This window comes from Orcinus orca, chromosome 1, assembly GCF_937001465.1.
Source record: "Orcinus orca chromosome 1, mOrcOrc1.1, whole genome shotgun sequence".
Lineage (NCBI taxonomy): Eukaryota > Metazoa > Chordata > Mammalia > Artiodactyla > Delphinidae > Orcinus > Orcinus orca.
This window is the reverse complement of record NC_064559.1, coordinates 18,888,365-18,902,858: the sequence shown is the minus strand read 5'-3', so window position 1 is coordinate 18,902,858 and position 14,494 is coordinate 18,888,365. Positions and strand designations below refer to the sequence as shown.

The following is a 14,494-nucleotide window of genomic DNA, read 5'->3' as shown; positions in this document are numbered from 1 at the left end:
CACAGTGTGAAAGATGATTTCCCTCCACAGAACATCTTGTCTCCTCGATGTGCCCCAAATGTGTTAATACACGAACAGTGGAGTAGGGCTGAGCTGAGCCGTTCTGTTGTTTCTTCCAAAGACCTAGAACTTTCTAGAAGTCACCAAAACAAAGTCTGAGATTTCAGTGTGCTATTAGAGATTTGCTCGTGCCAAAATGGGGATTCCGAGGATATCCTTTGCTCTACTTTTTCCTTTTTCATATTAAGATTTACACCACCAACAGAGACCCTTTGTTGGCCCCTTGCTATAAGCCACTACTACGCTGAGTGCTTGACATGTGTTTTCTAATTAAATTAATTCAACTAATTTGGTTATCTCTAAAGTCTTAGGTTCCTTAAAAGATCTGTGGAGTCTTTAATACCACATTTAGCCCTCCTCTCCCAGAGCATTTACATATATTCTGTACGTTTCCTAACGCTATTTCTTTGCAGAGGGATCTTTGTGCCACTAAGGTCACCACAGGGCAATTGAGAACAGACGGAGAAAAAAGAAGTATCAAGGGGAAGAAAAAGCAAGGACACCATGGCTTATGATTTTTCCCGTTGCGGAGCACAGGCTGCGGACGCACAGGCTCAGCGGCCACGGCTCACGGGCCCAGCCGCTCCGTGGTATATGGGATTTTCCCGGACTGGGGCACGAACCCGCGTCCCCTGCATCGGCAGGCGGACTCTCAACCACTGCGCCACCAGGGAAGCCCCTACGATTTGTTTTAAATAAACCGATCAGAATGCTGCTGCTCACCACCGTCTGGGCCCCGCTGGTATCGTTGGAGAACAATCTGTAGAGACTGACAATCCCGTTGGGCTTCTGCGGGGCGCTGATGTTGACCACTGCTTGGGTGGCAGAGACCGCATGGAACTTGGGGGCCCTGAGACCTTCCGGGGGGGCGGGCCCAGTTCTACACCGCGTCCAGCTACTGGAGGCTTTTCCTGCTGAATTCACGGCCCAGACCTCAAAAAGAAATCAGTAAGACCAGTCAAAAGCCAGAAAACTTCAGGCGGCAGAGAAGTTGGCAACTCAGAGCAACTGAAAACAACAGAATGAGATAAACTTGCATCTTGCAGCTTTGTAATTGCAAAGGAGGGCGGGTCCTTCCTGTGTTTAGCCTTTGACCCTGTGAACACAGAGGGGGTCCTATTAGAGTCCCGATTTCTGAACGCAAGCTGGCTGATGGCTGATTTAAGCCTAATGAAAAACCGCTCATCTCTGTGCGGGGTGTGGAGTGATTTTGTCAGCTTCTGCAGACTGGATGGATCTGCAGACTCCATAAAACTCAGCAATTCTTAAACCCCGGCCCCACCCAATCTGCATGAAAATTGAATTTTCCTTTCATCAAGGAGGGAATAAACATATGGAAGGAGGTGTAATCTTATTTATCAAGCACCATTTGTATAATTAAACACGAATATCCTAAGAGGTTGCCTTAGGTCATCATTTGCATGAGTAAGTGATTTGTAGAATGTCAGGTACAATAGACAGAGTAGATGGATGTGTGAGTGGATAGGGTTAAATTAGGCCCAATAATAGCCAACCACACAGTGATCAATCAGGATGATAGATCTAAACGGCAATCCGAGCAGACTGTCTGCACGTCTAGGAGTCTTCCTTAGTAAACTTTCGTGTTGTGCAGGTCTGACCTCAGGAAATTGTTCCCTCATTTGGTGTCTCTGTGTATTTATATATGTAAACACACACACACAAATATTACAATATATACGCTATAGATAATAATTATAATATATACCATTATATGATATATACATGTTTTATATAATTATATAGGTGTGTGTGTATATATATATATATGTATAAATTTGTTCTGAGCTTTTAAAGACAAGTCTGGAAAACTTGTTTGATTCTATAGTACACACGTTCTAGGTGTGCGGTGTTAAAAGAGCATGCAGAATGTTCAAAATACGAGATATTTAGAAAACACTGTAGGAGAATACTTTGCAGTGAGAGTTTAGTTTCATTTTTGTTTATTTTGCTTTCGCATCAATAATAATTTTAAGAGAATAAATAAATATTGGAGAGATTTTCAGTACTTAGGCTAACTTCTATCAGTGTTTCTGTACTTTTTTTTTATTTTGCAGATTTCTTTGTAAAAGTAAAATTTCTGATGTTGAATTGCTCTTGGATTGCTGTCAAATGCAAATCTCCAGCCTCTTGCTGATAGGATTGCCAGAAACCCCGTTTTTTTCCCCGGTTTTATTGAGAAATAGTTGACATACATGCCACATTTTAAAAAGAGGTAACTAACCTACTTACAAAGCAGAACCTGTTCTTTTCAGAGCTCTGATCCATTTCTCTCATAGTTTGCATAATAACCACTAACATCTGTATAAATTCTATACTTTACAAAGCACTTTAACAAACGTTCGCTGACTTGGTCCTCACAACACAACCTCGTAAGGTGGCTGGAGAATGTATTATTAGCCCCTTTTACAGATGAGGAAATCAAGGCTCTGAAATGTGACTCTCGTTCAAGGTGACAGAAGTCACTAGAGCTGAAACTAGAATTCTACTCGCCAATAAACTTTATTGCTCTTCCCAGTAAACTGTGCTTTTGATTCTGTATGTCATCCATACACATAAATAAGATACTCAGGATCATGAATATTAAATGACTTTTCTATAGACAATTACCTACCTGCAATTCTGGATTGGGTAAAGTCTCTTAGCTTGCAAGGGTAAACAGACATGCCCAGGTTGTCTCGAATGATAGAGGTTTGTTTTGATAGGCCCAGGAAACTGTCTTAGCAATGGGAAAGCTAGGCTCCATGGAAAACAGAGTACAGGGCAGAACACAACTGTAGCTGCTCTTAGCATCCGCTCTGGAATGGCCATGGTCAGTCTTCCAACAGGGAGGGTAGCTATAGGAGGTAATTGGTGAGGAGGTCAGATTTCAGGGCTGATGAGAAGCAGTCGTGGACTCCCCAGTCTGCTCCAGACCAACCTCTGTTACTGCTGATGTCTTGCGGTGGAGTATTTTTGATTACACGACGAGTAACAAAGACTGAAAGGAAAATATTCTTGAGAAAGGGATGCAAAATAAGGTGCACATATTGATATCAAATTCTTTGCCAAGAGAAGGGCTTTGGTTGGTTGGTGATTTAAGGGTATACAGAATTTTAGTGGGGGCCACAAAGGATAGAGAACGCAAGGAGGAAAGTGCAACTGGGCTTGACAAAAATTCAGCAAGTTGCCAATTAATTACTGAGCATTCCATCTATTAAGGCTTTTTAATGCTGCTGTTGGCAGATAGGACTAGACCTCATGCCTTTCTGCGTTACATGGGCAAACGGGGGTGGAGGAGTCCTAGTTCCAAAACGTAATTTAATCCATGGTATTTTCAAATACTTGCATCTCAATAGTGTGGTATTTTGCTACGGATCTTTAGAAATATTCTCTTCTAAAACCTAGGCAATACAGAATTCCCCATCAGTAAGTGGAAATGTATGTAGGATCTAGTGTCTTTTGTCTTTGACAGGAGACCTTCATAATACAGTGCTTTTTTCCTAGTCTTTCTTTTTAGTATTCAATCAATTTGAGATCAAAATAGCATTCATATAAATCAACATGCTTATGCAAAGCAGGAGCAGCCTATTTACATGAGCTCCTCTGGAAATGAAAGCTGTTACAATGAAGAGAAAGCTGTGCTAATGAAGCATTATGGATTTCACAGATCTTGCACCAACAAGGCATCGTATCTTATACCAAACCACCAGAAGAAAAGTCAAAAAGAAACTGTCAGTGATATTCTTTCTTTCTCTCTCTGTCTCTCTCTCTCGAGGTAAAAAGTCCTTTATCCAAAAATCGCTGTAGATTTTTGTCTATGCCCAGCTAAGCAAGAGATAAAGGAACTAGGGCTTTCCTGGTGGCTCAGTGGTTAAGAATCCGCCTGCCAATTCTGGGGACTCGGGTTCAAGCCCTGGTCCGGGAAGATCCCACATGCCGTGGAGCAACTAAGCCCGTGCGCCACAACTACTGAGACTACGCTCTATAGCCCACGAGCCACAACTACTGAAGCCCGCGCGCCGAGAGCCCGTGCTCCGCAACAACAGAAGCCACAGCAATGAGAAGCCCGCGTGCCACAACGAAGAGCAGCCCCCGCTTGCCGCAACTAGAGAAAGCCACGCACAGCAACGAAGACCCAACGCAGCCAAAAAGAATAGAGTAAAACAATAAAATAAAATAAATAAATTTATTAAAAAAAGATAAAGGAACTAAAGTATAGTTCAAGGTTCAGGATAAAAATACTAACAGATTATGCTTATGATTTACTTCTACTGAGAAATAATGGCCCCAAGATTTGGGTCCATCTTTATATGGTAGAGAAAGAAAAAGCAGAGATCTTGAGTGGGAAAATTTGAGTAATATGCCCTGATCTTTTATTTTTAACGAATCAAGAAATTAAATATCTTGAGAACAGACGTAGAGTTGCCTACTTTGTCTATCTCAATCTATCCTATCTATCTATCTACCTATCTACCATCTATCGCCTATCTATCTACTTGTTACCTAACTGATAAGTCAATCCATCTGGTTTGTATCCCAAGATTCCCTCACATCATCACTGAGTATATAAACAGTGTGTGAGCTACTCACAAAAAAGAAGGGACATTTTAAGAGCTGGAAACAGAAGTACAGCTTATGAATTCCATGGCCAAGAGAAAAAAATGTAAGGATACTTTTATCTTTCGTTTATTCAGAATATCCTTAAACCCACAGCATTAGTGGAATTGAACATATTTTTTTATAATAAAAAAATTAGATGATTAAAATTTCCACTAAAGTAACTTATTATTTGGGTTTAATGAACACTTGCACATGTGTGTGTACACACACACACACACACACACACACACACACACACACACACACATAAGAGTTAGGAACTTCCCAATGCAGAGCTGTTAAAAATGAGAACAAGTCAGGACTGGCCAAGTTGGGGTGTTTTCCTCTCTAACGTTTTGGGTGAAACAGCGAAAGGAGTTACAATGTAAGAAGATGTCATGGAAAACACAGGTTAACTATTTGAATACATTAAAAATAACTAAAGTGATCTAACCATAAATTCTATAACTGACTAGTGAAAGAATAGATCTATTTGTTCTCAATCTAATTTTTGATATCTAACTAGTGACTATTACCATCTTTATGCTGTTTTCCATTAAAAAATAAAATTGTTCTTTTATTTACTCTGCTCCCCTCCCATCCCCCAGGTCTAATCACTGTAGTTTGCTTTATAAAGTTTTAATTACATGAGATGTCAGCATCTGTCACCACGCTGCCCAGATCTCATTGCTGTGGAAACAATGGGCTCAGTTGTTTGTCCTCTGTTGAAAACTGCCTCTTAGAAATCTTCCTTCAGAGGAGTCTTTGTCAAAATGTGTTCCTTGGCTACAATCATCAAAATCATCTTGCGTTCTTGTAAGATAATTTATAGTGAAAAGATCTCAGAACCTGCCTTTTTAACAGATTTCCAAGTGATTCTTGTGCCCAGTCTTATTTGAGAAACATAGAGAGCTCTTCTCTATAGAACCAGGTACACAAATCTAGGCACCATACATTTTTTCAATTTCTGTTCATGGGTTGTCTATTTAGAGTTGTACTTTGCATTACTTTTGTCATTACCTTCAGCCATTCAAATAAGCACACAGCATGTATCTGGTTGCATATGTTACAATTGCAATGATCACCACTGAGTTTATTAGTGGCCACAGTTCCAAGCAGAACCAGAGTTCACTAGCTTTGGAGAACAACCATTTGCTGCCTAGTTTTCACTCCAGGTGCAAATTTCTTGAAACACTGATCTTTCTGGAACTTGTTGGGTCTATTTTTTCTTTACAGCCCAGATGAATAGTATTAACTATTCTAAAATGCTCCTAATTCCTCTCATACAACATTTCTCCTTCTAATTTTATTCCAGAAGGAAAGCAAGATTTGTGAATGGAAGCATTTGTAATAAATTTTGTGAAAGAGAAAGAGAAGGACCCATGACTCTGCCGAGCATGGGAGAAGGGGAGATGCTTCAGAAATTCTCTTAGAGTGGTGGCCCGTTGGGTGCTTATGTTACTGACCTAGTTATGCTTTAGCACAATTTCCACACTTAACTGTAAAGCAGTTTTCATTTCAATGCATTGTCTCACTCAATGGCTCATAGCTTTCTAAAATAACATTCCCCAGGACTGATACTTTCCAAGTGTAGCCTCACTGCAAAGAGAGACTGTTAATGTACATTTCCACATTTCCAGGGTTTCTTGATGTGTTTTTCCTTTATCATGGAATAAAAAAGTCCTTAATGGTAAAAATACCTTATGATTCTTTTGGCTGGGGAAATGCTACAAGTCTTGATGAGACCAAGAGGCCATACCTAGTGATGCTTTCTATACTGTTAGCATCCAGCTGATGTCTACTTGGTCTTGTATTTGCTATCATATTCCATATAAAAATGGATCAGAGGAATAACCAAATTCAGCCAGTGATCTTTCACAAAAACCCTCTAATCTGTTGACTCCTAATGTAAGTGACAGTGGCTATCCTTGTCCTTGAAGCAATTTGAGATTTTGCTTTTTCTTCCAGGCTGTTTGTTATGAGTTGCAGTATAACTGCTACTCTCAGAGGATTAATACATGGAGGGATTTTTCAGTTCTCTGCAACTTCTGTGATATTCTAAAACACACTTCCTTGTGGAATAATGATAATTTTTGATGAAACAGAGACATTTCAACAATATTGTTTCATATCAAGCAGCGTTAGGGAGGCAACATCATTATAAAAACTGGAGAATGTGAATATATTTTCGTGACGATTCACATCAGAAGTAAACAAAAATCCAACATGAACAGCCATGCCAGTAATTAATAAGAAGAGTAAATAGGTTGCATGTTAACAGGCAAACAATTAAATTATTTGTTTCTTAGGGGCATGTAATGAGATTGTTATCACTCTCCCAGAAGAGAGACAAATAGATATTAAAAAGGTCTTTCCGATACCTGTATTGGCTGAGGCCAACAGCTAATTCAATAGATTCGATCAAAATCACCTCTTTTTTCACTGCTCCTGATTTATGACTTGGGCTGTAGGTAGTCATCACTCACTGCAGTTTGCTCTCCAGCACTCATAAATTATGCCTCATAAATAAAAAGATACAATCAAGGAAATCATATCAATTCATCTACAACCTTGGAGTATATTTTCCCATGGCACTCACGCTAATGTCTTTTTAAAGGGTAGCTTGCCGTGGGTTTTGAATATGTTCGAAGAGCAACGTGCCAAAATGGACTTAGCCAGAACCGTGGTTAAGAGAGCCTCGTGGCTAAAAAGGGAAGGCAATAAATCTGAAACGATAACAAGATTTTTTAAAAAAATTTCATGAACAGTCCTGTAGGCTGCAGTCATAAAGGAATAACTTGCTGAAAAGCTCTGTGTAGCTATCTGTTTAACCATCTACCTATCTGATTTTCTTTCCTCATCAGGTGGACTTTTCTCAGCATCTCTGTTTGCATGGTGCTTTGCTGGGTCCATTAATAGTTATGCTTTTACAGATAGGGTCCTTGCCTTCCAGGCTTCTTTACTCTAAAACACTTTGGATCGGGCAAGATGGAACACAATTTTAATTGAATTCTGGGACCCAGGGGACGAAGGGTACAGCAGAACATTGTGTTCCTTTCTACTGGTGCTTTTGAAATTCAGAGATGTGAAGCTAGTAAAGAGATTACAAGACGTTTTCCTTGCTAGAAATGGGTGTCTTCTGTCACTACTGCTGAGCACACAGCCTTGCCCTTTGTGGGTGCTCAACAAATATTAATGGCTCTCTTCTAAAATATAAGGAGGGGAAAATTGGCTTCAGCATTAGTGGGGAATACTGAAACTAGCTTCCATGTGATGTTCGTAATGATAATGAAAATTTGGAATTTATCATACTCCTTTTTATTGCTTGTGTCTGCTCTCCCTGAGAGAAAATAGGAACCCAGTCCCATCCAGCTCTCATGGAGGATACGTAAAAGTAGGTCATGGGTTTATTGAGCACTTATACTTTTATAAGGGTATTACATGTACTCATTTATTTCATCCTCTCAGCAATCCTATGAGGCTGGTATTAGCATCATCACCAGTTTACACACAGGGAAACAGAGGTACGGAGAAGTTTATGCACCTTGGTATGTGGCAGGGCCAGCCTTCTAATACAGGTATGTGATGTAAAAGCCTGAACTCTCTACTTTTTTCTATTGAAGGAGGGTCTGGACACATCTTGTAAGTGTTTGAGATCCTGCCCTAGAGCTGTCATTGACCCCTGCACGGGCTGGCTGTTTCTGCAGAGAACAGCCCCAAAGTGGGGTGGTGACAATGACCGCAAACATCACAGCATCCATACCTGCTGCCACGTGTCATGCTTTAAACAATATTGTATGTTATACAGAGGCAAATGCTACTCAAATACTTTCCCTACTGTTCCAAACATGTGTAAAAATTCCGCTGTGTTAACTGAGATCATAACTATACCCTACTAGCGTAACACTGGAAACATATCCTTTCTCCAGAATTAGTTGCTAGAGTAAGCTAAGCTCACAATCACCAATCATGATTAACTTCTCAAGAAGTGATAGTATAGTTAACTAGGTAAGATTATTTATCATCTGTACTCACTGAGCCATTCTATGTTCCAGGCACTATTCTATGAGTTGGGGAGACAACAGGGAACAAGGCTGGAGTTAACACCCTGTTAGGGAGAGCCAGCCAATAAACACAAAACAAAAAGGTGATGATACCTGCTAGAAAGGAAACAACTTACAGCCTGTAGCAATGGAGTAGAGAATGGCTGAGTCGTCCAGGAGGTGCTCTCAGGAGGTGATAAGCTGGGATACTAAGGACAAGCAGGAGGCCACCATATGAAGACCTGGGGGGAGAACATTCTAGGCAAAGGGAGGGCAAGCGCAAAAGGCCATGAGGCTGGAGTCTCAAAAATGTTTGGTGCCGCTGGACTTGGAGAGTAAGGGCCAGAGAGTGACAGGATGATGACAGATGTGGACATAAGTCAGACCATGAAAGACCTCACTGAGCCAGAGAGGAGTTTGCGTTTCATGGGAGGCCAAGGGAGGGTTCCCTGTAAAGGAGCGACTATCTGACTTACATTGTAGAGGGATAACTGGATATTGACTACTTCCTATATATTTATATCTTAAATTTTACTTTTATATGTGAGTGACACTGTCCTGGCCTTTAAATTAACTTATTTAAAGCTCACAGCAATCCTACTGAAACAGGCTGGGACCTGGGACCCTTTGCTGCAGTTCTTGCATCTGGACAAACGTCTCCTCGAGCTACAAAATACAAAGAAACTATAAGGGACTAAAAATAACTATGTGCATGCAAGTTTGGGGCAAAATTATGGACAAAAAGATACAAGAAGACCAAAAAAAGCCAACTGCCACTTCTGAAGAGCCAGGAGCAAAAGTGGGGGACGGCACATGCCCCCTGCTCTCAACATCACCAAAGGCGTGGACAGATCACCTAAGCCACCCTCTGACCCGACCCACGGACACATCCCTACCCTCACCCCATGTAAGAAACCAGCTCCCCGCTGTCTTGGCGAGCCAGCAAGGAGACCTGTTGCTTGTTCTCGCTCCCCTCCTGCTGCAGCAGGGGCCCCAGTAAAGCCTTGCCTGAATTTCTTGTCTGGCCTCTGATCAATTTATATTGACTAAGGAGGCTAAGAACCCTGGTCAGTAAAACTACTAAGGTAGGCTTTTTCATTCCCAATTTTACAGGTAAGGAAACTGAGGCTTAGAGAGTAAATTACTGGCTGAGAACACAGAACCAGTAAGTCATGCAGCCTAGATTACAACTCGAGTCAGTTTATCTTTGCAGAGTCAGGAGTTCATGCTCCTGATGGGTGTGACTTGAGGACACTGTGCTTCAGCAGAATGAGGATGGGATTTGGGATCAGAACATCTGGACTCAAGTTCTGACTCTAACGTCTTCTGACTGGGCACCTCACTGGGTCATTCAGTTTCCTGATTATATGGAAAAAATAATCTCTACCTCACAGGACTATTCTGAGATTTACATGCAATAAAGTTGCTATAAATTTTGAGGAATGCGGTGGTGGATAAGTACATTTGTAAATATTTTATTAAGATTTTGAAAGCCCCAGAACTGTACACAAACACAATGTGGAGTAACCGGAGGGTGAATTTAAGAACACAGTCTTTAGAACTTGAATTTCTATGTTCAAATTCGAGTTCTCCTGCTCACCGGCTGCATCCTTGGGTATGTTAACTAACCTCGCAGTGCCTCGGATTTCTAAGGGTAATTGTTCAGAATAATCCTTGTCTCAAATGATTATTATGAGTTAATGTACGTAAAATTTTTAACATAGTCTTTAGCACACAGCAAGCACTAAATACATAATGATGGTTATTATTATATTATTTGTGTGAAAAGTCAGGATATGACCCCTTGGAAGAGAAAGTGAGACTAAACAGCAATTCTGTAACTCAATTCTGGGTCCATTTAGCTGTTACGGATCAACAATAGATCTGAAAACCCTCACTACATTCTGAGGTCAGCCCTCATCTCTCTGTGTCTCTGTCTCTGGGTACTTCTCCACTCTAGAACTCTGAGGGTTAGAATAAATAAAAGCCTGGCTTTTCAGAAATATTGCTGCAGCATCAAAATCTGTTGATTGGGTGGCATCCTCCATTTAACATTATTATGAATTAAAATCTCTCAAAAGCACCCCGAAGTATGTAAAAAGAAAATGGTGAAGCAATTCAATGGATTCTTCGAAGTGAAGAATTTTGTTTCCAATTTCCATTGAAAATATGCCTTTGGGAGAGAACTGTACAGTTTCCTAGACACTTATAGGCATCTTAGTAATGATCAGATTCACCAACAGATAGATAAATCAATTTACAAGAGAAAACCTCGACCATCTTCTTCAAGATTTTCATCGACGGCATCTGATTTACTTCAATATGTTAACGTGTTTGTCACCATCTGTAGATTTGATTGCTTCCTAGAGACAAAGACATTTATTTGGAACTTAATGGAAATACACCATTAGCCCAAGTACTTAAGTGCAATCCTACTAAAGCCTTCAGAGTTACTTAGTGTTTTATCAATAATCGCAGAGTGGCAAGCCAAAGCTTGCCAGGTGATCCTCTAGCCCAAAAAGAATTCTACTGGAGAAGGTATTGTCACAACATGGGTGAGAAGCAGCGCCAATCTGGGGTACAGGGGATGTGCTGGGTATTCTCTGTTTGTCCCCAGATCCATTCTCTGCCCTTCCCTGCTCCTCTCTGTAGCCCGTGAAGCTGGTTCTGCAAACTGCTTTACAAAAGAAGGAGAAAGGTTTTGTTTTCTCCTTCTCTCTCTCTTTGGCATCCTGGTTTGGCAACAGTCTGCGTTCCTTCTCTATGGGCACAGCTTCTGAATGGCAGCCCCACCCCACTGGCTATAGCATTTACTGGGTTCCGGAAACAGCTTCTTCCTCTCGTCCTTTTAGGTCTAGAGGTAATGGCTTCTGGCTATGGCTAGTCCCAGAATATGTTAATATCCCTTATTGATTCTCTTAATCCTGCCCATACCTCCATAAAGTCTTTTCATTACATTCTCTTTAAATGTCCTTTTGACATTTAACTGCTTCCTGCTGAGATTCTGACTGCTGGAGGGGAGAGCATTTTGAACCCTTCCAAGGTACCAATAACAGTGTGCAGGCTGAGAGATGCATTTGCTCATAAGGATGGAGACATTTGGAAAGAGCATCTTTTGTGAGACTGCAGAAATAGAGAAATAGTCCCTCCTCATGTCTCTGTGGAATGCTTCTCGTCTTTAATGCCAAGGAACCACCCGTGCTCCTCAAGACCATCTGGCCAGAGAGTGGAATGAGAGTGTCCGGGAGAGTTTGGTGTGGGACTGGGTTGTCCCTGAAGATGAGGAGTTGTCTGTTTCTTTGTCTCAACTTTAAGCCCCTGAGCGGCAGAGTCCATGGTTTTTAGCCTCTTGCACCAATCCTAGCAACTAGACATACACTCTGAACTTGGTGGCTGCGTAATAACTACAAGTTAGTAAATCCTCAACTTAGAGGATAAAGGGAAAGAAGGAAAACATGTCTCACCCTTTCCTAAGTTTCAGGTGACTTTGGAGAACCTTCATTTTTATGGCTACCTCGCTGAGCAGGAACCGTTTGTGAAAAGCCATGAGGGCAGGTTGGAATTCTACATTACCTACATTCACTCGGAGAAAACTTGGTTGCATTGAACGTTTTACGCCCAGCCAACAAGCTTCCAACACAGAGACAGGAGGATCAATCATGGCTTAAGTGAGTTGGGTCAACAGGAAGGTGAGAAGCAACCCATCTTCAGACGAGTAACTTGTCTCAAAGGCAACGTAGAGATCGCTGACAAAAGGCTTAGGAGTAGAGCCCTAGGGGGTGCCATGAGGGACAGAAAAAGAACAGACGTGCTCCTGTGCGCCCTCACAGGTAGAGATGACCTCCTGTTGCAACAAAAGACCTGATGGCGAAAAAGAACACGGTCCCTGGCCCGAGTGCCAGAATTCAGATTTCCATTCACGAAATGTCCTGATGGTCTTCAGTCTAAGCTGTGGCGCTCAGGCTGTAAGGTGTTAGAACGCATGCACGGCTTGAGTCAGCCAATAGCAATAAATCATTTAAAACCTTGAGCTGTGGGAGTCGTGGGGGGAAGCAGCTTAGATCCCGTAGGAGAAACTAACCAGACAACAGCCTCCACGCCAGTCAGAAATACATTAGGGGGATTCATACCTGATTAAATGCAAGCCGAAAGCCAAACAGAAAACATGCTCAATGAATTTTCTCTAAATACGATACCAAAAATCTCTTAAGAGAGGAATGAGTTAAGGGTGATGGCAAGAGAAAACAAGGAATCTGAAGCAAGTTACCAGTCACAGAAATGTAGAATCAGACTATCAGAGTTTGAGAGAATCTTATCCGTGGGAGCATGGGCAAGTCATTCTTTTCCTGGGAAGAGAGTAGCAAGGACCAGAAAGGTTGAACTGTCTCATCTAAGGGGCATCACACCTTCAGAGCCAATTGTGCTCTTGGTTAGAGATGTTTACATTCTAACACCGGCTTAATGACTGTTAGTGACATAAGAATTTTGTTAACCTGGCTCTTTTCCCTCTTGGAAGAAAGCACCTCCTTCTTTTATTTAGTGGGAGGCTGAGGGTAGAGTGGGGAGGCGGCCCTACTGTGTAGCAGGCATCCTGCTGGACACACAAAATTTCTTAGTTCTCATAATACACCCTTTTTTTTAAAAGATTTTTTTTGATGTGGACCATTTTTAAAGCCTTTATTGAATTTGTTACAATATTGCTTCTGTTTTATATTTTGGATTTTTGGCCACAAGGCATGTGGAATCTTAGCTCCCCGACCAGGGATCGAACCTGCACTCCCTGAATTGGACGGCAAAGTTGTTTTTTTTGCGGTACGCGGGCCTCTCACTGTTGTGGCCTCTCCCGTTGTGGAGCACAGGCTCCGGACGCGCAGGCTCAGTGGCCATGGCTCATGGGCCCAGCCGCTCCGCGGCATGTGGGATCTTCCCGGACCAGGGCACGAACCCATGTCCCCTGCATCGGCAGGCGGACTCTCAACCACTGCGCCACCAGGGTAGCCTGGGAAATAGAAGTCTTAACCACTGAACAGCCAGCGAAGTCCCCAATATACCCATTTTTGAATGAGCAAGTGAGGCTATAAGAAATTAAGTATCTTGTCCAAACTGTATGATTTTCATTCAGTTTTTTCATCTGGAAAACAGAATGGCTGTGAGCATCAAATGGGAAAGAGCATCAGGATTCTAACGATTTCACGGTAGCATGGCTGCTGTGTGCAGTTGCGGGGGCAGCTCTGGTTTCTGGCTGAAAGTGTTTCCCACATACCCATGAAACCCTGACTGAAGGAGGGGGCCCTATGCCCAGGCCTATTCAATCATGGTCGTTTATTCTCTGGCTCACAGGAACGTACATGGTGCTAGGATGTCAGTAAGAGTCCTGCCCTTGGTTGGTTTACGGATATTGGATGACAGAAGTCCTCTTTCCACTCTGAGGTGGGAGGGTAATAATAATAACACCTGTTATTATTATGCTAGTTGAATAGCTTCTATGTATGAGGCACTGTCCTAAGCATATTCACATGTCGACACATTTCATCCCAAAGCAAGGCCAGGAGTCCAGTGGTGCTCCTAGCGACATTTTAAAGACAAGGAAACCAAAGCACAGAGAAGGGTGGAATCACGCAGTGCTGGGGTAGTGATTTTCTCCGATGCCTGGAGAGAGTCTGGTATAGAATGAGGCAGCACTATTTACAATAGCCAGGACATGGAAGCAACCAAAATGTCTATCGACAGATGAATGGATAAAGAAGATGTGGCGCATATATACAATGGAATATTACTCAGCCATAGAAAGG

The 14,494-nt window shown here is 41.9% G+C and overlaps 1 protein-coding gene across 1 annotated transcript in view; it reads right to left on the bottom strand.

Moving 5' to 3' along the window:
• The window catches only part of USH2A (usherin), a 782,904-nt gene that overhangs the window by 58,092 nt on the left and 710,318 nt on the right, over positions 1-14,494 (bottom strand). Inside the window, exon 64 of the mRNA XM_049708907.1 lies at positions 784-993. Coding sequence (XP_049564864.1) covers positions 784-993 — 210 coding nt within the window. The remainder of the gene's footprint in view (positions 1-783; positions 994-14,494) is intronic.